The sequence below is a fragment of the Chelonia mydas genome, chromosome 8 (genome assembly GCF_015237465.2).
Source record: "Chelonia mydas isolate rCheMyd1 chromosome 8, rCheMyd1.pri.v2, whole genome shotgun sequence".
Classification (NCBI taxonomy): Eukaryota; Metazoa; Chordata; order Testudines; family Cheloniidae; genus Chelonia; species Chelonia mydas.
The window spans coordinates 71,968,829-71,995,860 of record NC_057854.1 but is presented as its reverse complement, the minus strand read 5'-3'; the positions used below and the strand labels follow the sequence as shown (position 1 = coordinate 71,995,860).

Below are 27,032 nucleotides of genomic sequence, written 5' to 3'. Positions count from 1 at the left end.
TAACTCTGAACAAAACATTTGTAACTGAAAACATTATGGTTGTTCTTTCAAAAGTTTACAACTGAACACTGACTTAATACAGCTTTGAAACTTTACTATTCAGAAGAAAAGTGCTGCTTTCCCTTTACTTCTTTGTAGTTTATGTTTAACACAGTATGGCTTTTTTTTTTGGGGGGGGGGGGGGGGGCGAGGGAATCTCTGCCACTGCTGCCTGATTGCATACTTCTGGTTCCAAATGAGGTGTGCGCTTGACTGGTCATGTTCATAACTCTGAGGTTCTACTGTACTTCACACACAAGAGTCCTATTAGGAAATAAGCTGCAAGTCTGGCTGCACTATAAGATCTTGTGTTTGATCTCTGCATTAAGGACAAAATCTGAGAACAGATGCCCAGTGCTACAAAAAGAGAAATTAACTCCATTCTAAAATCCTTTATGTTGGTGTTGAGTTGACAGATGTTACTGGGTGAAGCCACAAGACAGGATAGAAATCAACCGTAAATTGCATATGGAGGGAATCTTTTTGGAAAGACAATCCTATTGAAGAAAGCAGAGAAACCAGTTCATTACTCAGATAACAAGGACTCAGCAAGGTGAAACATTTGAGACTCTATGGAAATGGGTTCCACGGTTTTATTTACTATTTTAGTATTATGGACTGCTGTCAGACATTCATGGGGCCCAGTAGTTTAAGTAAGTTGATGACAATAAGTGGAAGAAAGAACACAAAGCTTCTTTACTACTCCATGTACATAATTCACAACTTGTAAAATTATTTTTCTTTTAACAGCTAAGAACCTCAATCAAGCAGAAAGACATTACTTCTAATTAACATGCTCAAATATTTTACACATTTTTACTGTAACCTTACTAGACAAACAATTCTAGAAATCTAAAAGAAACTCCTGGAAATAGGCATCCGCTTAGCCAGATTCCCCCAGGTTTGTATCTAAACATAAGTATGTTAGAAAGTCAATAGATATCAAGGAAGACAATTATATTTTGGATGTTTTGTAAAATCCTCTACATATTTTTGGGCTAGTCTTTAGTGGAATCATTGGGTGCATGTTTATTTTACACTTGACTATAAATCAGTATGAAACAGCATATTAGAATCTGTTAAGTCTGATGCTGGATTTGGTATTTTACAAACAAGTGAAACTACCAGGTATGAAGTAAGCAACATGGTTTAGAGTTATTAGAAATTCTTTGAGTGGGTCAACAAACATGTGGACAAGGGGGATCCAGTGAACAGAGTGTACTTAGATTTCCAGAAAGCCTTTGACAAGGTCCCTCACCAAAGGCTCTTACGTAAATTAAGTTGTCATAGGATAAGAGGGAAGATCCTTTCACGGCCTGAGAACTGGTTGAAAGACAGGGAACAAAGGGTAGAATAAATGGTAAATTTTCAGACTGGAGAGAGGTAACTAGTGGTGTTCCCCAAAGGTCAGTCCTAGGACCAATCCTATTCAACTTATTCATAAATGATCTGGAGAAAGGGGTAAACAGTGAGGTGGCAAAGTTTGCAGATGACACTAAACTGCTCAAGATAGTCAAGACCAAAGCAAACTGTGAAGAACTTCAAAAAGATCTCACAGAACTATGTGATTGGGCAACAAAATGGCAAGTGAAATTTAATGTGGATAAATGTAAAGTAATGCACATTGGAAAAAATAACCCCAATTATACATACAATATGATGGGGGCTAATTTAGCTACAACTAATCAGGAGAAAGATCTTGGAGTCATCGTGGATAGTTCTCTGAAGACGTCCGCACAGTGTGCAGCAAAAGCAAACGGGATATTATGAATCATTAAAAAAAGGAATCGAGAATAAGATAGAGAATATCTTATTGCCCTGATATAAATCCATGGTATGCCCACATCTTGAATATCGCATACAGATGTGGTCCGCTCATCTCCAAAAAGATATACTGGCATTAGAAAAGGTTCAGAAAAGAGCAACTAAAATGATTAGGAGTTTGGAACAGGTCCCATATGACGAGAGGCTAGGACTTCATACAGTATGCATCCGATGAAGTGAGCTGTAGCTCACGAAAGCTCATGCTCAAATAAATTGGTTAGTCTCTAAGGTGCCACAAGTACTCCTTTTCTTTTTACCTGTTAGTGTCACTCCCTCTGGGGCACCTGACATTGGCCACTGTCGGTAGACAGGACATGGGCTGGATGGACCTTTGGTTTGACCCAGTATAGCCATTCTTATGTTTTTATGTTGTGTTAGTAGAGTACTTTGTGTTGAAAAGATTTTTGCTTGTGCCAAAACAATTTCTCAGCTCTGAATACTATCATTTAAGATTTGATATAATGGGATACTAATAAAAGCATCTTTCACAGTGCAGAATAATGGAACAGAGGTAACAACCAAATCAAAAACAACAGAAGAAAACCAGTGAAACGATGCTCAAAGGTCTAAGGATGTATAGAAGCAGCTATGCTATTAATGTTAGAACTGTTTTAATATAAAAAAAAATAGGTACTTTGGGAGGTATTTTCCACACACATTTTGTAAACAGATTAAAATCACTATCAAAAGGAGAAGAAATTGCTGAATTAATATTATCTGTACCATGTGTCTCTGCCATGACTGTAGTACTGCAGGAACATATTTTATTGTGGCTTCGGTGCCACCAGAGCATGCCTTTTTGCATTAGGCAATGAGATTAATGTGATGGTGGCAATCCTGAAATGCTTTACTTCCCCAGGAGACTAATGGAAACTAAAACCCCAGCAGCAGTAGCTGCTGCAGCCTCACCCTCCCTAGTCCTCCTTTGTGCCTCTCTTCTACCCACCCCCTTTTGGCTGGAGCAGCAGAGGAGACAATGAGCATTCTGTGCACAGCGCCCACGCGATTGGCTGGTCTCTCCTCAGTACCCCATGATGTAATATGATTGGAATGTATCGGAGCTTGAGCTGGAATTATTGGGGGGGGGGGGGGGGGAGGGATTTCTCATCTGTTTCCCAGACCAAAGGGTTCACTAATTAACATGGAGACAAATACCACCCAGCTCCTCCACCACCTTTCACACAGTCTGTTTGCATGCAAATCTAATGGAGAGAGTTAAAATTCTAAAAGCTACAAAGGTGAATCAGGAATTTCACCCCCTTAGCAAGTTGCAGACTAGAAAGCTATGGGAGGGACAGTATATGCAAGAGTGGAAAGGTCGTGTGTGGGGAGGAGGGGGGAGAAGAAGCTAGTAATACATGAAGGGATAAGCATGGTTGTGGTGGGGGGCACTAGCAGTGATGCAGCCAGGTAGAAGGAATGAGTCGCAATGCTGGGGGAGAAGGAAGATGTAGTGGAAAGTGCTGGCATATTACACATTGATACAAACAAACACATACTACATAAGTCGGCTGCTCCTAGGAAACTCTAGGAGGGAACATTAACTTTGAAAACACCGTATTCCTCAGCGTGACAACGACGTTTACTGACTAGACCAATATGCCCCGAGTGGTCGGGCAGAGTCAGGCATTTGACCAGTCCTTAATTTGTTCCAGAGCTTGCCAGGACGGAGCCCTGGCACCTCTAGGCTTGGCAGTTCATAGCCCAGGCACCTCCGGGCTTGTCGCATCACTTGTGAAGGTAAAACAATTGCTTAAGCCCTGGTACCTAATTGCTTGAGCTCCAGGCCTCCTTCGTTACAAATTAAGCCCTGCGTTTACCCCCGGGGGAGGGGGGGGGAGCGCTGGGCTGGCAGAAGGCTCAGCAGGGGGCCAGCAAACGCCAGCAAGGAGCCAGGCTCCAGCCACGTAGCCCGGAGCATCCCTCGCTCTCCCCGCTGCGGCCACCATCTCCGGGGCGGGGTGGGTCACGGCCTCGCGGAGCGGAGACCAGAGGGACGCCCGCACCCCTCTGGGCTGCCTGGCCAGTACCGGAGCCTCATCCTCCTTTGTCTGGCGCGCCCCGCAAGGCTGCGCGGAGGGAGCCCGGCTCCAGACGGTGGGCGAGGGCCGGGCCGCGAGGCGCGGCGACCGCTGCCCTGCGCCCCTACCCGGGCGGAGGGAGCGAGGGGCGGCGATCTCTGCCCCACCACAGACGGGCAGACCAGGCGCCGCGGGGAGTGACTCCGCGCCCGGGAGACAACGACGGATCCTGCCCCCACGAGCGGGAAGAGCGCGCCGCCGACCGGCGGGCGAGCGGGCGAGCAGCCCTCCCCCGCCCCCAAGGGGGCGCCCGGCCCCACCGCGCCCGCGCGGACGAGGCCGGGGCGCGGGCCGGACCCCTACCTTGTTCTTGACCTCGGCGGAGAGCCCGTACGAGGGGCCCTTGTTGAAGTGAGTCATGGCGGCTGCGGAGGGTCCGTGTCCCCGGCGGGTGGCGGCCGCTCCCTGCGCTCTGCTCGCCGCTCCTGCTGGGGCTGCTGCGGGGAAAGTCCGGCCCGGCCGCGGCGGAAAGTTCTAGTCCCTCCCCCGGCCGCGGCTCCGCGGCCCCCCGCGCGCAGCCCCCACCCCCGCCGCCGCCGCCATTGGAGCAGCCCGCGGGCCAATCCGGAGGCCGGACGGGGGGCTTGGTTGGGGAGCGGGAGGGGCGCGGGGTAGGTGAGGGCGCGTGGGGCACCGTGGGAGACGCGGGCAGGCGGGGGTGGGTCAGGGACTGGATGCAGCTTGGGGAGGTGCAGCGTGGGCACCTGCTGGAGAGAGGGCAGCGCTGGGGAGCAGGGGGACTGGGAACGGGACGGCAGGGGGAGCGCGGGGAGGTGGCAGGTTGGGAGCTGGTAACAGGAGAGCGGTCTGCTCGGCAGCTTTGCCAAGCCTGGGGGAAACGTCAACAGGAAAGAATCTGCAGCCGCTCAAACCTTGCAGCAGCAGCATTATGGAAAAATCATTTCAGTGCCCTGGAACCTTGCTGTGGAATCTGAAGCGGCCACTAATTTTTAACACATGCTACATCTATCTACAGAGAGAGAAAGAGACTTACTAATCAAATCGGAAATCATAGTCTGCTGTCTGAGATCACTCTCTTTGATGAGACCCCAGAAAGACTTCAAGGGATACAAAGCTACAAGGGAGGAGTAATAGGAGCCTTAATTCTGTTATCTTCTGCCAAACTCCTTGTACCTTTCACCACCATGACAAATCTTGGCTATTTCAAGACTTACCAAATGCCTCACTCTCCTAAGCAAACCATTTCACATCTGGAATTATGATGATTGCTATATGTCACTACCTGTATTTTGCCAGTTCTATTCTGCTGAGCCATTGCAATGTTTCACAGCTACATATGCAACTAACATTGTTGGCAGCCCACCAACTGTATGTAAAAGGAATAGAAATAATGACTAAGGACCTACGCAGTCACAGTTCAACATCTCTGTATTCATGGATTTGTGAAGAAGTGAGTGTGCAATACTAGTCATGGGATTCATGAGTATTGCACACCCCATCCTCTCAGGAGCAACCTGACCAGGTCCCCATCTCTGATGAGTAACCTGACTCCCCAAGTTGCCAGCCTTACTACAACCTCTCCAGCAAACAACCTCATTCCCACCTTTCCAGTTCCTGAACCACCATAGCGCTCCTAAGTAGAAATTTCTCTCTCCCCGTCCCCCAGTTGCTAATAGGTTGAAAAGCCCCAACACAACAAGAGGAAAATGTCAAAAAAAGCACAAAAGAATTGAGAAAATTTGAAAAGAAAAAGAGTGATATTTTGCAGTTTGGGTGACATGACCAAGGAGGTAAGCCCTTACTCCTGACTACAAAAACCTGGGCTTCTAACTATTAAATTAAAAGAATAATTCCACTGGCTCAGCCATTGGAGGAGACCCTAGCAGGTGTGATATGCCATCCAAAATAGGACAGTGGTACCAAATTAAAAGGACATAAACCATTACACAAGCACTACTAGTCACTCACAAAACCAAAATATTTTTACACTCTGTAACTATGGCATCTTGAAACTTAAATAAGTGAATTCACACTCAAGTAAAACTTCAGAAGCAGGTGAGACAGAGTTGAAGAGGAAGAACAACTGCAATGAGATTAAGAAAGAATAAGAATTTGGGGAGTTTCAGAGGTGAACATGCCCCTGCACAGAGTGTTGTGCTTATGGTATTGCACGATTCAGCACACATAACATTCACCGATGTCACTCCTTGTTCAGCTTAATGCAGTGAGGTAAGCATTCAGCTGTTCACCCTACAGTGTTAGCATTAATCAGTCACATGGCTAAATTCAGCCCACTGTGCAGAATATTTACCCCAATAATAGACTTCCATTTCTTCTTCTTAAGTAGCATCTCCATTACTGGAGGTGTGCAACCAGGGGAGCTCATTCCGTACAATCCTTTGCTAATCTCTTTGTGGATGAGTAGTCCTTTTGATCCACCCAGGATACCACATTGGCTATTCAAAATCTTTTTCTGCCTTGTATCTTTCTGCCATCTTCTTCACAGCTCTTAAAATCTATAGTATAAATATCAAATTAAACACATTTCAGATTTAATAAGTTAGAAAATGTCAGTCAAAAGGTGAATACTTAATGGTACACCTTGGTGCATAAAGGTTTGCAGGGTTGGGCCCAGAGGCAGTAGCCCAGGCTGAGACGTTTTCTGTTTGATTTCTGGCAAGACTGACTGGTTTGTGTTGGGTCTTGTGTGGTAAATATGGCACTATAAACAGAAATAAACGCTGGTCCAAGTCCTATTGAAATCAATGGGAATCTTTCAGTAAAGTTTCAGCTGTAGCTGGATCAGGCCATAAGAGTCTTGAGAGAGACAATGGGTAGCCAAAAAGATTTTTTTGTTGTGGTGTCATGAACCAACTGAACCTAAACCACTGCACAACTCTATAAAGCCTCTATGGAAAACAGCCGGAGTTGTTCATAATTAAAGGAAAGCAGAACTCATCTCTGCTACTCATCAGGCAAATTACCCCTTCAGACATCTTAGAGAGACTGTACTGTAGATGAGAAGGGAGAGAACTGAAGAATGGGGGAGGGAAATGATGACTTAGGTCAAGGATAAGGTAGGTCAGTTAATTTTTTGGACATTGATTTTGGGATGACTGGTTTTCAGGCACCTCAAGGGACAAATTACCAAGGGTTTGATTCAACACCCATTTAAGTCAGTGGAAATGTTTCCATTAACTTCAACTAAAGTTGAATTAGGCCCTTCTGTAACAATGCTCTCAACCATCCTTTCTAGACTCAAAAATGGTTGCGGGAATCCATGACATTTAAAATGACATTTAAAACCTTTCTCATGAGTTGCTATGCAAATTTCTTATTTAATGCGTAAAAAGACAAACATTTTCATGTTGGACATCAAATTGTAGATCAATCAAATTGTCCTTGATTTTGTGATCAGTAGTGTACTTATGCCTCATGGGAAACTTTGGAAAACACTGTATTAAGAACCTCATAAACCTCATAAACCTATAAATCCATCCAGAGTGGTACAAACCAGCTGATGCATACTGGGGAATCTGGCTCATTATATGTAAATCTCTTATATTTTGATCATTTGTCTACATTCTTTATTACTATGGCTATTTGTATGAGGAAAGGATTTGTACAAAGTAAAAGTTATTCTCCACATGAACTCATAATCCTCTTTGTGACATCATAATTATTTCTTCAGCAACTATTTGTAAAGTCATAAAGAGATTCCTGACCCCAACTGGGAAGTAGCAGGTGGGCTCAGCTCTGAATGTCTGCTTTAGAAGTCCTGTGTATGAGTTGTCTGAGGGTGCAGAACCAGGAGAGTGGGCTAGTCTAATGCCAGGAAATCTGGGGTGAGGAGGGGCTATGGTTGTTCCTGACCCACCCATAACCACCACAATGTCTTCTGCCCTCACAATATCTTGTGGAGGCAAGAGAAGAACCTGGCTATTTTTCTGCCCCGTGTGCATGTGTTGGAGTACGGCGGCTAGAGCAGATTCCAAAGGACTGCTGCAGTGCATGAGCACAGACCAGCTGCTGGGGAACAGGAAGAGCTCTCCTCTGTCCATTTTCTTTCACTCAGCCAGCTGCAATGGCTGAATGAGCCAGGGAGGTGTGCAGGGACTGCACAGGGATGACACAGTGTGTGCTCCCAGCTGGCTGGGAGAAGTGGATGGTCATATGACTCCCTGACCCAGCTCCATCCCACCTTCCAGCCACTGTAGGTCCTGGCAGAGACACCTGGCCCAGGAGAGGGGCAGGAGCATGTGTGCCTACTGGTGGGGTGAGGGACAGGGCACTGGCACCTGACTGAGGGGCCGGGGGCTGTTGGCATACAGGATGCTAGTTGCTGATGGAAGGGTGAAGAACTGGGCACCAGTGGCTGAGGAACTGCCCTAGGATCGGTATTAAGACTGCTGTGATGTCCTTTCCCAGCCTGGAGCTTACTTCTCCACACCCCCAAGTTTCAGTAGCTCCCCTCCCTCTCCCTCTCCATTTACAGCAAGCTTCTGCTCCCCCCTGCCTTGTGCTGAACTATTACAGACTGCTGGAGGCCCCTTGCCAGAAGGGAGCCCGAATACTGCTTTTGATTAGTTAGCTTGTTTTTCTTTGCCATTTTTGGGAACTATGACTACCCTGGAAGGAGTAGATTCCTGTGGGCCTAAACCTGTGCTGATGACTACCTGGGTATGGAAGATTGGAGGCTGGGAACTCATACTCCCCAATATTGGCAACGGGAAGGGGGGGAAGAGCTCTGAGAGGAAGACAGACCTGTAATACCCTCTCTAGAGTAGGAGCCTGGCTGAGAATGGAACCCGGTCATATGCTACAGATGGACGAGTCCCCCCGATTGAAAAGTGGACTGGACCCCCAATGATTGCCTCAAGACACTTTCTGGTAGCCTACCGAGGACATTAGCCCAAACTTCATCTTATCAGATGCAGAGGGAAGGTAAGCCTGTGGTATGTTTGAGCTTCTTCATTTGTTTTTCCGTTCCTCATTTTCTTTTCTCTTGAACCTCAGAAGAGAGAAACTCCAGCAGAATCCAGCCAGAAGGCTGAGTTTCCATCCCAGGTCTGTATGATGAGGGGTTTAATATAAGATGATGTCACACCCCAAGGATGTGTGATAGAGGGAGAAAGACCATGACAAACTCCATTGAGCTCAGTAGCCTTTCTCCAGGGATGAACCAACCCCATGTTTCGGGGAGAATCCCAGCTGTAGAAAATGTTTCACAAGGTATGAGTGCTGTTATTTTAGGCCCCAATCCTGCAAAGACTTATGCACGTGCTTAATTTTAAGCACATGAATAAACCCATTGAATTCAATGCAAGATTGGGGCCTGTGGTTCTGTCCCCAACAAATTTTGGGATTACTTGCCCGTCAACACAAATTAAGAATAAATATTAGTATGCAGCAATATAATAAGCATAGAAAAAGGATAAAATCTTTACAAAATAATCAGACATGAAGCTTTATAGTACCAGAACCCATGCTTTCACATGGTTACTTAATTTATCTGAACTAATTTTGAAAATGTCTTTAATATTTCTCCAGACAAGTCTGTATAATTTCTGTTGATGTGTTACCTAAAAATCTGTTACAATTTTCCATGCATATAATTTAGTATAATCTGATCATTAGTTTCACAATTCCTTGGGGCATACAGTCTCAGCAATGAATGCCCTCCGTGCCATAATTAAACATACCCTACTGTGTGTATGGTGCTGTATCTCTCTGAACTACTTTAGCAGATTTCTCTCATCTTCTCATCCCATAAGAGTTTCTCTTGCCTTGTAGAACAATTATTAATGCTATAAAGTGTTTGTATCACACTCATCTTTCTTTCTAGCAGATTGTAGAAGATAGATTTTCTTGGTAATCATGAATACCTCGTAAAATAGACATAATGATATTTACTAGCGTTTCAAAATCATCATCAAGAAAACCTAAGCAAAAAAGACACCATACACTGAAATACAGAGGGCCAAATTCAGACTCAAATTCAGCCTGACTTTGTAACTACCTTCAATGGCATTGGACTCACCCCTTGTGAGTGAATTCCTGCACATGGAGCCTATTTGTGCTCTATTGAAGACAATGGCAAAACTCACATAGACTTTGGTGTAGGACTAGGGCCATGATATGACAGCAGAATAATAAAATACAAATTAAGGTCCCTATTTAGGAAGGATGCATGGTCTTCGCTGTTTTTTCTGAATTGAGGCATAAAGTCTTGATCGTACAAAGACTTACCTGTGTGCACATGAGTAAATCAGTTGATTCAATGGAATTATTCATGTGTGTAAGTCTTTGCAGGAATGATGTCTAAGTGAAAATAAAACTACATTTACCCTAAACTTGAAAGACTTATCTACATCAGCATTCACAGTTCAGTGCTTTGTTTGTTTTCCCCCGACATTGATTCCAGTACATAAGATGTTTCTTTGTCCTGATTTCGCTTACTTCCTGCATGGTTGATGGAAAATGGTAGTTTTCATGGATAAATAAGTCATAATTCTTTTAAACTGTTTTTTAATGTAAAAAGACAACTTATGGCAGAAATCTAGTTTATTCTTAAATTATGAGACAACAGTTGCCTTCCTTTGAAAGATGATACTGTAGCTACATATCCACTAGCAGCAATGTAACCAGAGCTGGCATAGTGGGTGCCAGAGAGGTTTCAATCAATCAAAAAGGAAAAAACAAAATAACAAATGTAGAAACACACATGCGCAGACAATCTGACTCAGAAGTGGGGAACAGTTCAGACTGATTGTGTTCAGAGTACATGAAAAGTGACAGAGTGAGTCCCTTTCTTCTGAGTTATTTTTAATTAGACAAAACCAATAAACAGGAAAAAATAGTAATAGCTTAGATTTTATCATTTGTAACATAATCAAAATCTGTCTAAAATGTTTTAAAAAAACAAACAAAAAAACCCTCCACTCCCTCAAAACATAATAATCATAGTAAGCAGGTTCATGAGTTTGTCACAGAAGGATAGTTCTCCAAAGGTCGGTGGACAGCGGGAACCATCACATTATAAACTTAGGAACAACAAACTAAAAGGAAGAGAAGCTACTTAAAAGTCCAAAGGAGTTAGTTTTGCTCTCTTCAGAAGAAGAGAAACATTTAAGGACCTAGACATGCTGCATAGCATACTTCATGATTCGCTTGCCCCATCATACTTCTCTTTCAATTAATCTAACTCCTCTTCTAGAAAATTGCAGTGTAAGAAGAAGTTGTAAATATTGACTTTGAATCCCTTTAAAAAGAGAGGGAAAATATTTTTTCCAAGAGACCACAGACACTCAGCATATTCAATATAGTTCTGAAAAGACTATAATGCCATCCATTGGTGAGGTTTTGTCATTTGGAAGGGCTAAAAACCCATATTCTTTTGGATTCAGTCTTATTATTTTTATTTGGCTCAAGCCAATGAAATAAATTCAGTGAAGGAGATATAGGTGTAATATAAATGGATGCTCTTATCTGTGTGCCATAAGTAATGTCCAATAGATATAAAATACAGTTGTTGGCCTGTGAAATCTTCCAGCTTTGTTTTCATGGAGGACACAAAAAAAGGAATGTCATACATGAGCGGAATAGAACCTAGTTTTCAGACCCAACAATCTCCAACCTCAGAAATCATATTAAAAGGTCAGATCAGTTCATCTGTGCTGAATAAAATGGAATCTAGTCTGCTCAAGTGTCAAAAAGAAAAGGCGGTAACAAGAGAGACACATCACAGAGGTTAAAAAAAGTCTTAATTTAAGCAATAATTGTTGATACAGTTATTTTCTGGGGGGGATTAACTGCCAGGAAGTATGTGATGGAGGTCGTTACAGCTGTTAAAAAGTGTGACAATGTAAAAAATCTATGTAACTAGCAGATCTGCACAATCTTCTAAACAAGACGTTTCTTTTAACTTGAAAAGAGCAGTACAGTAATCCACTGGAAAGTAGGACTTCATTCTTAAAATTCCATTCGGGTTGTAATTCCAAAGTGACTGTAGGAGCTTTTAAGTAGATGTTCTGTACAAATGCACATATTCTTAATTAGACATAGGGCCTGAGCCTGCTCTCATGGAAAATAATAGAACTTTTGCCATCAATTGCAATAGGAGCAGGCTCATGGTGTCCTCAGTTGACCCTAATTAACCTCACACTGAGAAGGCAAAAATTATAATTCATTATTTTTTTAAATGTATTTACCACTGTGATTACATGACTGTGACAAACAATCCTGGATTTCAACTGGAATGAGTATACCATAAATAGAAATATGTGGTCTTGAACAAATGTAGCCCAGATGATGTCAGCATTTGCTTTGTCTCTTTTCACAGACTGTTCCTAAAGTAGAGGGAAAGTTTACACATTTGGAATTTCTAAAGCCACAGGATACTCTCATCATTCATTTTGATATCAAAGCCACTTAACTAACTTTCAAAGATCCAATTTCATTGCTAAGACTAAAATTAGAGTTAATTATTTAGGATATGTAGCCTGTACAAATTGCAGTTATTTTAAATTGTTTAATTGTTGTATGTTTCTAGTATTGACTAGAATGTATCTAAAAGCAACAATAAAGTACATGTGCTTTTTTCTGACGAGAATAATTGTCTGGAAGGTGCCTCATAGTACCTGTTTATCCACAGATCAGTTGTTTCCCCACTCAGCCCTGATCTGGAGGGTCTACTCAAAGGGTGGAGGCAGTTTAGGTTCCATGGCTTCTACAGTCATTGGCATCTTACATTTGCTGAGACTGCAAAAAAGGTTCATTTGCTTCCTAATGTAGTGATAGTTTTGTTGTATCACTCGGTCTCCAGTAGGAAATGGACTGAGGCTACTACATGGCCCCTCACAGTCAAGACTGCAAAAAAATTAGACACGATTCAGCTGAAGCGTCTCCAAATGATGGAAGACATCAAATGGTACAAATTAAAATCAAAGGAAGAGATCCATGTTCTAACTAAACAGGTCCCGCACACTCAGTGGTCCCCCAGTGTTCCCTACAGTGATATGGTCATCTGCTCCAAATGCCTACCAACTTCCCTGTGAGAATCATCTTTGACTTTGACCCAGTTAAAGCAGGATGGAAAAGAGCATCTCCCTCGCCTGCCACCCCAGAAGAGCGAAAACACAATTGGATGGCATCAAAAGCTATCTATCCCTCACAGGCATTCTACCTCATAAAGTGCCAGATTTGATTTGGCTCAGGACAGAACATCACAGAGGTACGTAACAGGTTTGGTGGTCTCTATGTCATCCAACTGACAGCATAACATAAGCTACCAAAGGCCATCAGATGGTAATAACTTCTAGTCAGCACCAAACTGGGCTTGATTTGAACAGGTGATTTAGGCCCAGTTCAGAAAAGCATCCCTGTTCAGGAAAGCAATTAAGCACATGCTTAAGTCCCACTGAAGTCACTGAAACTGAAGTCCAGACTTAAAGTTAAGCATGTGTATCACTCTGTGACTGCCCCCTTTAAGATGGACTGGGGTCCAGTGCATCTGTGGCTGGTCAGCTGTCTCCCAATTGGGCTTAAGAGAAGGCACCTGGACCATATAAAGGGGCTCCCTGTGAACAAACCATGAGAGAATCAAGTAAGGTAGTTGAGATACTTGAGAACAGCAGTGAGAAAGAAGGAGCTGCCAGAGTCTTGAAGGACAACAGTAACTGTGAGCTGCTTGTGATGAGTTCTGAGGGAAATTGTTAGGAGGATAGGCTAGATCTTGGGAATGCTGCTGCGTTGCAGGAAGGCTTGTGTAGAGGCCTCTAAGAATGCGGGGAAGAACCAGCATGGTCAGTGAAAGCATAGCCCAGAAGATGGGGGTTGACTCCAGAGGGAGCATCCCCAGAGTAGGGGTAGGACTTACAGGCAAGAAGGCTGAGGGTGCGATGCTGCAGAGAGTCCTCTTGTGGGAGATCTGACATGGGGCTTCAGGAGACAGCTCATGGGAGAGATGTGACTCCTGGAACTCTCAGGTAGATAGGTTGGAGAGTGTGGCCTGTTAGGATATAGATATTCAGGCCTGTCTGTAAAGGCCTATACTTTAAGAATTTAGGTGTATTCTTATCACTTGGCTAGTTATAGAGGTACAAAAGAAAGAATCAAAATCACTGTCTGCCGGTGTAAGGGCCTTCTCTTACTGTGACAGTTTGAGGCCCTCTTCTTAGGCTAAGGCCTTTGGCTAAGCAACAGAGGCAGCCATAAGCTGGGAAGCGAACGGTCACATCCTCACATTCCAAACTAGTCACATTGAAATAAGGTGCTATTGGGCTGTTAGGAATACAATCCTGTCCTGATAGTGCCTATCACCTCCAGAGAAAGGGAAGTGCCTAGAAAATGTAAAAGAAAACTTAGTTTGATAGCATCCTGTCTGGCAAGAACTCACTTATCAATAGCTGGGATGTGAAATCCTCACTTCTGAATTGTTTTGTCATTATAGTTCCCACTTTGCTATTGTTTGTCTGTATAATCTCTGTCTGGTTCTGTGATTGTTTCTGTCTGCTGTATAATTAATTTTGCTGGGTGTAAACTATTTAAGGTGGTGGGATATAATTGGTTACATAATCGTGCTACAGTATGTTAGGACTGGTTAGTTAAATTTCGGGAAAATGATTGGTTAAGGTATAGCAAAGCAGAACTCAAGTTTTACTATATAGTCTGCAGTCAATCAGGAAGTAGGGGAGTGGCGGTGGGCATGCGGGTGGGGGAAATGGGAACAGGGAATGGGGGTAAGGAAATTGGAATCATGTTTTGCTAAAAGGGGAAATGGGAACAGGGAATGGGGATGGGGAAATTGGAATCATGTTTGGCTAAGGGCAGGAATGGGAACAGGGACACAGGTGTTAGGCTCTGTGGTGTCAGAGCTGGGAAGGAGGATACTAAGGAAGGAAACTGGAATCATGCTTGCTGGAAGTTCACCCCAATAAACATCGAATTGTTTGCACCTTTGGACTTCGGGTATTGTTGCTCTCTGTTCATGCAAGAAGGACCAGGGAAGGAAGTGGGTGAAGGAATAAGCCCCCTAACATGGCCCTGGGACAGAATAGTTAATAACTTGTGGGTGGCCTGAGAATGGTGACCTTTGAATGGGATTGAAGAGCTGCTGCATTGTAATTTTGTTTTACTTTAGTGTTTTGGAAAGAACTGTTTTTACCAAGAGGGATTTGTGGACTGTGGCTACCTATGCAAATCAAAGGGTTTGAATTTATTGCTGAGACATGCAATATTCTTTGTACAGGCTGATGAAGGGGAAACTGAGGTAGGTCATGTTTGTGCTGCTGAGGTTGGCTGCAGAAGAATGCCTATGTCAGGGTTTCCCTGTAACAATGTGCATAAGTGCTATTCTGAATCAGGGCCTTAGAGGGAAGAGTCTCATATCCCATCACAAATCCCTCAAGCAATACAGTTCCCAACTCCAACCCCCCATTAATAGGTAATTCAATATCTGAGATTTAAGTTTAACAACTGATGTTTTGTAATTGGATGCAAACCATTCAGATGGGATCAAAATTATGTCATATAGTTAATTCTTTCATCTTTAAATTGGATATCCAGTGTAGAATAATTCTATAAAGAAACCATAATTCCTTATAGCTGCCACTTAAAATCAGCAAATCAGTTCCTTGATGGTCTAAATAACAGGAGGTTGAAAGATGCTGAGAATAGAGGGATGTTCTCGGATCATTTAAGCCTTCTCTGCACCTGTTTACTGAAAGCACATTACTTTTGATGAAGAAACTTAAAATGGGTGTCTAGTTACGTTGCATTGCAAGTTGCGTAAAGAAAGGTGTAATGCTAGTGAAAAGGGAGCTACATGTGAAAAATACTATTAGGATTAGGAAAGAAACCACATTTTTCTTTTTCCTTAGCTTGCCAAAAAAATTGCCTGGCTTGTATTGATTTAAAAGGGACTTACCTCACTTAAAGGTGGCATTCCAAAAACTCCGAGGGAAACCTTTCTAGTAACTACTCGTTTAATGTTTTGAATTCTTATTCCTTTTTTTTTTCCCCCTGTGAACTCACATGTTGGTCTTGAGGCGATGAAGGTATTTCAACAATAAAGGAGTGAATGCACAAGGGATGAAATTCTCACTGTGGGCTTATGTGAGATTGAACTGCTGCATAGAACAAAAAGCTGAATTTCACCCATCATGAGTGAATGGATGAGATGAAGTAGCAGCATTTGCCTCTGATTCAGTCAGGTTTGCTACAGTCCTGCTGGAAATCCTATACCGGGGTGGCCAACCTGAGCCTGAGAAGGATCCAGAATTTACCAATGTACATTGCCAAAGAGCCACAGTAATATGTCAGCAGCCCCCCATCAGCTCCAGCCCCCAGCGCCTCCCACCCACCGGCAGCCCCACCAGTCAGCGCCTCCCACTTGCCGCAATCAGCTGTTTCGCATGCGCAGGAGGCTCGCGGAGGGGAGGATGACAGGGAGGAGTGAGGGCATGGCAGGCTTGGGGGAAGGGATGGAGTGGGGGCAGAGCAGGGGGAGTGAACACCACCCGGCACATTGGAAAGTTAGCATCTATAGCTTCAGCCCCAGAGTCAGCGCCTATGCAAGGAGCCGCAATATTAACTTCTGAAGAGCCACATGCGGCTCCGGAGCCACAGGTTGGCCAACCTTGTCCTATACATTACAAACTCAGCTATTCAAATCTCAAAAGAGATTGAGTCTGTTTGGATAAATAAATTTTCAGATAATCAGCAGAAGTTTCAATTTATGTAATAGATGTTGGAGGGCATTATCCAAATTAGGATCACAGAGATTTAAGAATAATCTGATAATTTAGGTTACAGTGTAGTACAGAATCCTGAGTGATTTAACTAGTGCATCTCAGATTGTTTAACTTGCACCTATTGTGCTTGTATTCAGTCCCGAGTTACCAGAAAAGTACACTGGCAGCATTGTAATTGCATTGTTTTTCACTCTTTATTCGTTTAGGGATAGATTTCAAAAAAAGGTATTTAGGTGCCTAAAGATACAGATAGGCGCCTAGAGTGGGATGAGGAGACGTAGGTGTTGCAATGCTGAGTATCATGGCACCTAGAGAATCCAGGAACACATGGCAATCCACAAAGCCAAGTTAGGTGCCTAGACTCCCTATACACTGAATGATGAGAGGTAGGAATCTAAGACTATGATCCACAAAAGCCAGCAAGCTAGACATGTAGCCACCGAACCTAGCCAATGAGAGTTGCTGATAAGAGGGATAGGCTCCTAAATCCAGGCTGCAGGAAGATGCCTAGCTCTGCTTAGTGATCCACAAACAGGAATTAGCAGCCTAGAGTCAGATAGCTTACGTGCCTAAAGTGTTTCTTGTGGGAATGAATTAGGTGCCTGCCTTGCTCCACACAAAATAGCTGGAGGAAGTGGTGGCGCTACTCCTCATCTAACAACTTTTTTCCCAGTGGTTACAGGACCCATCTGGGCATAGGAGACTCAGGGTGAATTGCCTCCCTGTCCCACCCTGCTCTGCCAGAGGAGAAGAGAGGATTTAAATGGATCTACCACCTCTCAGAAGTTTTCCAGTCACTGAGCTATGAAATATTCTGATCTGGGGCTCCCTCAGTCTCTCCTGTTGAAGCTTTTGCACACTGGATAAATAAACAGTGATTGGAGCAGGGGGACTAGACCTGGGGTCTCTGATTTCCCAGGTGGGTGCTCTCACCACTATACTACAGAGTCAGTCTCTCTGGATTGTGGGACTGGCTGAGAGTGAGGCTGTCTTTGGTATGTGCTGTGTACTAGCTGTGTTTGTGTTTGTCTTGTTTTGTTAATTGCTGTTTCTCTCCTGTTTTTCTTTGGGGAGGAGGGAAGTGTGTTGGGCTTCTTCATGGGGTCCACTTCAGGTGGGTTTAGTGATTTGCAAGCATGGGGTTCAGTGTGTGCTTGCTGTCTCTCAAGCTCTGGAGGATATGTTGCTGAATGCAAGCAAAGTTATTGGCTTTGCTAATATAAATCTGACTCTCAAATGAGCAAATCTATAGGGATGATTTTTCCTGGCCCAGGAACAGTTTGTGAATTGTTTGGTACAGAAGGGGCTCTGGGTCAAGGAGTTTTCTTTTCCAGTTTTACCCTTGTTTACTTCTGCTACTGAAAGAGGTCTTTTCCAATTCCCCCTTTCACAATGAGACACAAATGTCTGCTCTCCCATGTTATGAGAAGGCAGTTTCTGCTGTTCAGGGATGATTCATTAAGCTGCAAGTACTCAAATGTGAGGCATGTTATGTCATTCTGGTGCCAGGTTTATGTGGTTTTCAATAACCCTGAACAGCCCTTGAAACTGGAAGTAAAGGACTTCCTGGATGGGGTGGATAATACAGTGTTTGCTATCTCTGAAAACCTTAAATATTTCTTGTGTGGTGACCCTGGTCACTTGAGGGGTTCCTGCCTATGTACTACTGGCTCTGGGGTATCTGGTAAGAATGTGGGATCCCAGGATAGCGGGGTGGGAGGCTGGGACATCAACGGACCAGCAGGAGACAGAGCCTACATCTGCACTGCCAGATTCTATCCCTGCCCCTTGCCTTATGTGGTCTGCCATTATCCAGGGAGCAGCACCCCCAGAGAACGCCTCTGTTGTGACTCTGTCATTTGTGCCTAGAGAGAAGCAAGTCCTGGAGGCTGAGGAGCACTTCTTTCTAGAACCTGTCTCTGCTTGCTCTACAGATGGGGGTATGAACACACAGATGAGATGGATTTATGGGGAAAAAATAATGGTTGCTTGGCACCCACCATCCACAGCTGTTCGGTAGCACCCTCGATCAGCTAATCAAGGGCACTGCCAAACAGCTGTTTGGCGGCTTGGGAGGGGTTTGGGGGAGGAAGACCAGTGAGTGGAGGGTGGGCAGAAGCCTTGGGGAGGGGACAGAGTGGGAGCGGGAAGAGGTGGAGCGAGGGTAGGGCCTTGGGGGAGGGAGGTGGAGCGAGGGTAGGGCCTTGGGGGAAGGGGTGGAGTGGGGGTGGGGCCTTGGGGTAGAGTGTGGGTGGAGCATCCCTGAGGAAAAGTAAAAGTTGGCACCTATGGGCTTCCCTGTGGCTTTTTTTCCCAAAGTATTTCTACTTTCCATTGTTTCTCTCTGCTCCTTGGTTCTCTCCTTCTAGTCTCTATGATGCAGATCAACTTCTAAATATTAATGGATGCCAGGATGGTCATAAAAGTGCACAACTCTTTGAATTTCTCAGCCCAAAATGGGCTGCAGTTGTCCTTTTGCAAGAGACTCACTCAGCCCATGATAATCAGCAGAACTGGTTGAGGGAAGGGGAAACTTTCTTGAGCCATGGCTCCAATGTCACTGCAGGGGTAGCTGTTCTCTTTTTCCAGGTGCAAGGGCACAGATCCCCTCTGAAAGAAACTGTACAGGGCTGGCTCCTCCAGGTGGAGATACATGTTGGGACTGTTTCATACCCCATCCCATCTTTTTACTGTGTATGCCTCCCACCCTGGGGTGACACCATGCCTCCTTTTTGTAGACACTTGCCTATGCCATGCTTAGCTGTGACCCTGATATTACTGTTCTGGTAGGGGATTTCAGTTACACTGTAAATTACGTTTTAGATGGGAACCATGAGGAGCCACACCCGCAGTGAGCCAGGGAACTGTATTGTCTCCTGCAGACCTTTAGGATAGTAGATGTTCGGAGGTTCTCTCATCCCACTGTTGGGCGGTACTCTTGGCTAAAGGTTACTCGCAACCATAACTCCGGGTCTAGACTGGGTTGCTTTTATACCATGAAGGCCAGTTTGAATATGTTTGTTCTGTTCTCCATGTCTCCCACTCACTTGTCTGATCATCAATATCTCTCCCTCTTCCTGCATGTGTTTCCCACTGGTGCTTAATACCAAATTGTTTAAGGACTTGAATTTCATGTAGATGTTTGCTGTGTTTTGGGAGTGCTGATATCAGCAAAAGCTGCTGTATAAGTCCTTGAGACAGTGCTGAGATGTCAGAATTGTTCAGATCTAACTGTTTTGCCAGAAGTACAGCTGCCATGCAGTCCTTGCATCAAGCCCTGGAATGAGACATCTTGGGCCTTCATGGCAATCTTGATGAGGGAAACTTGGTGCAGATTCACCAAGCCTTAACTGAGAAGTACTGGCTCCTGGGGTGCTTGTTGGAAGAGAAGGTGCAAGCAGCTGTGGTTTGGGCCTGTTTTACTCAGCTGCATGAAACTGATACTCCTAAAAGGTTCTTTTTGGGGTTGGAGAAGACTATGGACCATTGACAGATTTTTTTTTTTCACCTCCAGTTGCGGGATCGTCATTGACAGCTAAGCCTGATGAGATCCGGAAAGCAGCTATTTCCTTGTACAGTATTCCTTGTACAGCAATGGAGGAGCTGCACTAAAAGTTACCCATCTGACCGATGAGGAAAAGTGGTGCCTGGCCACCCACTGTCTTTGCAGGAACTCTCTGTTGCCATCCAGCAGCTGTCTGCAAGCAAGACCTCAGCTACTGATAAGCTGCCATCTGAATTCTACAAGCATCTCTGGCATCTTATCAGACATGACTTCTTTCCAGTGGTGCTGGAGTGTATCAAGGAAAAAGAGCTGCCTCAATAGCTGCAGGGCAGGTATCCTCCTGCTGCACAAAAAAAGTGATTTATGGAACTGGAGGCCTATTTTCCTTCTCTGTTCTAGGATTTTATCCAGTGCCTTAACTAACCAACTGAAGGAGCTGGACTCTGATACACCCTGATCAAAAATAGTTTATTCCCAGGTGCTCTATTTTCTTTTTTTTTATAATTTGTATAACTTTAATTTGTGATGTTACTGTTAGCAAACTTTGGGATCTGGATGTGGGGCTTATTTCAGTGGACTAGGATAAGGCCTTTGGTAGCATTAACCACAGTTATCTTTTAAAAACCTTGGAAGCTTTTGTTCTCTTCATATATTTATTGTACCATAAGGTTTTTTAGCATCCTAAAGATTAGTGGGGGTCTTAGATGCTGCTTCCCAGTCCACAGAGGCATTCGTGAGGGGTGCCCTCTGTCTGCGATGTTGTAGGCTCTGAGCTTGGAGCCTCTTCCCGCACCTCCTAAGAAGCTGCCTGACTGGCCTTTCTGTGGCAGGGGTGCTGGATGCTTGTCTTTCAGCCTATGCTGATATCTCCATTTATCATGTCTGACAGTAATGTGTCAGCACGTTGTGCTTGCTTACAAGTGTCTGAACAGGCATCTTCTGCCTGCATTAACTGGGCTAAGAGCAAGTCAGTCTTACTGAGCTCTTGGCAACATAGCAGCACTGCTTTGTTGCCCCAACAAGTGCAATGTGGCACCTCTGGGATTGGGGGGTGTCTCTCTTTCAGATCTGAACAACATATGTTATAGAACTGGGAGAGGGCTGAGGAAAAGGTGCAAGGTCCCCTGCAAAAGTGGCACTGGCTCCTTCCTAGATTCTCTTTTTAGGGGGTGGCTCTGATTGCTAACAACCATGTGGCCTCAATGTTGTGGCACTGGCTAGTGTGTCAGGCATCGTGGATCAGATTTAGAGGCATATTAACCATTTTTAAAAAATAGTTACCATTTATTGCGCCCTGCATAGATGAGGGGGCTCAGGGGCTCATTGATTAAGGCCATGTCTATACTAGCATTTGTCAGCAAAATTTTTGTCACTTAGGGGTGTGAAAAAACACACCCCAGAGCAACATAAGTTTTCCTGGTGTGACACGTTGGGTCACAGAAACCCCCTTAGGACTCTCACTTGATGTGCTGAGACTACCACTGAGCCCGTTTTCCCTGCCAGCTTGGGACTTCAGAACCCTGCCTTGTTGAGCCAGACATGCCAGTCTGCTCCAGCACAGACCCAGAGTCTGAACCACATGCCCCAAAGCTGCTGATTTAACTGAAAATGGCTTAGCAAGTGCTCCTGTCTCCAGCACCCAGACACCCAGCTCCCAATGGCATTCAAACCCCAAATAAATCTGTTTTACTCTGTATAAGCTTTATACAGGGAAAACTCATAAATTGTCTGCCCTCTATAACATTGATAGAGATGCACAGCTGTTTGCTCCCCCAAGTATTAATTACTTTGGGTTAATAAGCAAAAGTGATTTTATTAAATATAAAAAGTAGGATTTAAGTGGTTCCAAGTAATAACAGAAAGAACAAAGTAAGTTACTAAGAAAAATAAAACAAAACATGCAAGTCTAAGCCCAATACATTAAGAAACTGATCACAGATAAAATCTTACCCTCAGAGATGTTCCAGTAAGCTTCTTTCACAGACTGGACTCCTTCCTAGTCTGGGCCCAACCCTTTCCCAGGTACAGTTCTTGTTAGCTCCAACTCAGGTGGTAACTAGGAGATTTCTCATGACTGGAACCTCCTTTGTTCTGTTCCACCCACTTATATAGCTTTGGCACAAGGCAGGAATCTTTTTTGTCTCTCTGGGTCCCCACCCCTCCTTCTAAATGGAAAAGCACCAGGTTTAAGATGGATTCCAGTACCAGGTGACATGGTCACATGTCCTATGAGACCCTAAGCCTTCATTCTTCTTGGCCTGACTCACAGGAAGGCTTGCAAGTAAACAGAGCCATTTACAACCAATTGTCCTAGTTCATGGGAGCCATCAAGATTCCAAACCATCATTAATGGCCCACACTTTGCATAATTACAATAGGACCTCAGAGTTATATTTCATATTTCTAGTTTCAGATACAAGGATACATTTACATAAATAGGATGACCACACTTCAGTAGATTATAAGCTTTCTAATGATACCTTACAAGAGACCTTTTGCATGAAACATATTCCAGTTATATTATATTCACACTCATTAGCATATTTTCATAAAATCATATGGAGTGCGTCACACCTGGCATACGCACTCATGTGCACAGTGCTATGTCAGGGGGAGATGCTCTCCCACCAACATAGCTACCGCCACTCATTGAGCTGGTTTTATTATGTCGACAGGAGAGCTCTCTCCTGTGGGCACAACACAGCTACATGAGCAATCTTACAATGGCACAGCTGTAAGTGTAGATGTGGCCTTAGTCAGCGGGGTAGCAGCCTTTTCCCTTTGGTCTGTTCAGCAGTTGTTGTATTCTGACTCCCTGCTGGCCAGAAAATTCCTTGCCTTCTCTCTCCTTCATTGTGCTGGGAATGGGCTTGACCCTCACCTATTTTTGTTGGTACCTGATTGATTACAGGACCTTAATTTGCCTCCATTCTATAATGGTCTTTTTCCAGGCCAGGTTGACCAAGATGTCCCACCTGATTGTTCCCAGTTGGTCAAGCTGGAAGTTGGCAACAGCTCTTGCTGTTCAGACTAGAATCCAGTCTGTGGTGGGTTTTTTTGTTTTGTTTTGTTTTTGTTTTTTTTTTTATAAGGTCCTCGCTGAAGTCCAGACATTGCTGCCTCACGGGGCTGATCAGTATTTGCAGAAAGTCTTTGCAGGGATTGTTCTTCCAGGGGAGAATCCTGTGTTGCCTTCACTAGTTGCTTCTCTTCCGTGGATGAGAACCTTATGCATCCAGGTAGATTGTTGTCCTGAAAATTTGGTAAATGTTTTTTGCAACCATGACCAAGAAGCAGCTCTATGGCATGTGTGGAATTGTGCCACGGTTCCCTCCCGACACTTCCTGGAGGGGAGTGAGGAGGATCCGTCATCCCAGGCCAGCCGACCGACCCTCTCTGATCTCCCTGAGACAGCCTGGATGATGCTTATGTTTCTGAGTGACTCTGTCCCTGGCCTGGAGGACATTGTACAAGCCTCTTCCTAGGTGCTCTGGTGACTTACAGTGGAGGATCCTGCATATTATCATAGCAACTAATTGTTTTGTGAACTATATTACCCTTCAGGTGTCTGCACGGTGCCCCTTTTGTTTGGCTTCAGACATGGTGTTCCATTTTCACCTCTGTTGCCCCCATTTGGTGGTTGGTTTTTTGTTTTTGTTTTGTTTTTGTTTTTTTGTTTTTGCAGCTTTTCAGGTTGGGACTGGTTTTCTCCACACTCCTATTTGCTGTGGGAGTGAGATACAATGCTGGCAGTTGGCTGTCTTCCTGCCTATCTTTTTGCTGAGTCAGGCGAAATTGGCAGTTTTGAATCTCACCAGAACAGAGTGGCTAGGGTAGAGGGGTGTGATGTGGTAGGGCTGTTCCACACACTGACTGTGGCCTGGCTGCAGATTGATCAGACCTTTATAAATGGACTTGACTTGCAAACTTTTTCATTGACGTGTTAACAATATTTTAAGTGAACTTGGTGGTGATAGTGCTTTAGTGATCCATATTTAATGTTGTGTTTTACTTTATTCCTATTTTTGTTTATGTATTGTAACTTTATAACATTTTAAATAGGTTTTTAAATGTGATTTTTTTTTTAATGTGAATAAAGGGGTTTTTCATAGAATCATAGAATATCAGGGTTGGAAGGGACTTCAGGAGGTCATCTAGTCCAACCCCCTGCTCAAAACAGGACCAATCCTCAACTAAATCATCCCAGCCAGGGCTTTCTCAAGCCTGACCTTAAAAACTTCTAAGGAAGGAGATTCTACCACCTCCCTAGGTAACGCATTCCAGTGTTTCACCACCTTCCTAGTGAAAAAGTTTTTCCTAATATCCAATCTAAATCTCCCCCACTGCAACTTGAGACCATTACCCCTCCGTTCTGTCATCTCCTACCACTGAGAACAGTCTAGATCCATCCTCTTTGGAACCCCCTTTCAGGTAGTTGAAAGCAGCTATCAAATCCCCCCTCATTCTTCTCTTCCGCAGACTAAACAATCCCAGTTCCCTCAGCCTCTCCTCATAAGTCATGTGTTCCAGTCCCGTAATCATTTTTGTTGCCCTCCCCTGGACGTTTTCCAATTTTTCCACGTCATGTCTCTCTCACCCAATCACTATTCAGGTATTTATTCATAGTGGAATAGTCACTGGGCAAGAGAGAATGACTCATTACTAAGGCTATGAGTCTGTCACGGATTCCATGACTTTCTATGACTTCTGCAGTGGCCAGTGCTGGCTCAGAGGCTGCCTGAGCTGGGCATGAATGAATCTGTTATTGGTGACAAGTACATTGTGCATCCAAATTAATCATAAGGCTACTTATGCCCATCTTCTGCTGGTTCATGGATCACTCTGGGCCTTAGGCAGGAGATAGATGTGTGGATGCCTAGAGGGAGGCAGCACTGCTCATCTGCAGAGGCAATAACATGGGTGCTCAGGGAACTTTTACTCTGAAAAACATATGTGCCAACAGAGTTTAGGCACCTACAGGGTTTGGCAGGAGTTCAGTGATTCTCAATGCAGCCAAAACGGGGACATAGGTGCCTAAGTACTTCTATTGATCCCACCCCTATTGGCATTTTCAAAAGTGTCTGTCCGTGACTTTAGGTGCCTTTTTTTTTTTTTTAAATGTGGTCCTTAGTACCTCTTCTCAGCTAGATTCTCAAAGATTATGCCAGAAACCATTAACAATAGATTAGTCAGTGTTAATTATGGTGCAGTCTCTGTACAGCAACTAATTGATTTAAAACCTTGGTTTTAATTAGGGTTGTCAAGCAATTAAACAATAGAATACCATTTATTTTAAATATTTTTGGATGCTTACTACATTTTCATAGAATCATAGAATATCAGGGTTGGAAGGGACCTCAGGAGGTCATCTAGTCCAACCCCCTGCTCAAAGCAGGACCGATCCCCAATTAAATCATCCCAGCCAGGGCTTTGTCAAGCCTGACCTTGACAAATATATTTTAATTACAACACAGAATACAAAGTGTACAGTGCTCACTTTATATTTTTGATTACAAATAGTTGCACTGTAAAAAAACAAAAGAAATAGTGTTTTTCAATTAACCTCATACCAGTACCGTAATGCAATCTCTTTATCATGAAAGTTGAATTTACAAATGTAAAATTATGTACAAAAAACCCTTCATTCAAAAACAAAACGATGTAAAACTTGAGAGCAGGGATTGGTAACCTTTGGCACACAGCCCGTCAGAGAAATCCACTGGCAGGCCAGGCCGGGCCATGTGCCCAAAGGTTGCCGATCCCTGCTTTAGAGCCTACAAGTCCACTCAGTCTTCTTTTTGGTAAGCCAATCACTCAGACAAACAAGGCTGATTACAATTTGCAGCTTCTTGTTTACAATGTCACCTGAAAGTGAGACCAGGCATTCGCATGGCACTGTTGTAGCTGGCATTGCGAGATATGAATCTTAAGCGCATCTGGCATGTAAATATGTCCCTTCATGCTTCAACCACCATTCCAGAGGACATGCGTCCATGCTGATGATGAGTTCTGCTTGATAACGATCCAAAGCAGTGTGGACTGCTGCATGTTCATTTTCATCATCTGAGTCTGATGCCACCAGCAGAAGGTTGATTTTTTTTGGTGGTTTGGGTTCTGTAGTTTCCACATCAGAGTGTTGCTCTTTTAAGACTTCTAAAAGCATGCTCCACATCTCATCCCCCTCAGATTTTTGGATGGCACTTCAGGTCCTTAAACCTTGGGTTGAGTACTGTAGCTATTTTAGAAATCTCACATCAGTACCTTCTTTGCGTTTTGTCAAATCTGCTGTGACAGTGTTCTTAAAGCGAACATGTGCTGGGTCATCATCCGAGACTACTATAACATGAAATATATGAAGAATGTGTGGGTAAGACAGAGCAGGAGACTTACAATTCTCCCCCCAAGGAGTTGTCACAAATTTAATCGATGCATTATTTTTATTAACGAGCATCATCAACATGGAAGCATGTTCTCTGGAATGGTGGCCAACGCGTGGTGGGGGTATACAAATGTTTAGCATATCTGGCATGTAAATACCTTGCAACACTGGCTACAACAGTGCCATGAGAACGCTTGTTCTCACTTTCAGATGACACTGTAAATAAGAAGCAGGCAGCAGTATCTCTGTAAAATGTAGACAAACTTGTTTGTCTTAGCGATTGGCAGAATAAGAAGTAGGACTGAGTGGACTTGTAGGCTCTAAAGTTTTACACTGTTTTGTTTTTGAGTGCAGGTGTCTAACCCCCCAAAAAATCTGCATTTGTAAGTTACATTTTCATGATAAAGAGATTTCACTTCAGTACTTGTATGAGGTGAATTGAAAAATACTATTTCTTTTGTTTATCATTTTTACAGTGCATATATTTATAA

General features: G+C 44.0%; 1 protein-coding gene across 1 annotated transcript in view; it reads right to left on the bottom strand.

Moving 5' to 3' along the window:
- CNN3 (calponin 3) overlaps nucleotides 1-5,611 on the bottom strand; it is a 51,416-nt gene extending 45,805 nt beyond the window's left edge. The window contains exon 1 of the mRNA XM_037906693.2: nucleotides 4,248-5,611. Within this exon, the coding sequence (XP_037762621.1) occupies nucleotides 4,248-4,304 (57 nt within the window). The 5' untranslated portion in view covers nucleotides 4,305-5,611. The remainder of the gene's footprint in view (nucleotides 1-4,247) is intronic.
- Between the last annotated feature and the right edge of the window lie 21,421 nt (nucleotides 5,612-27,032).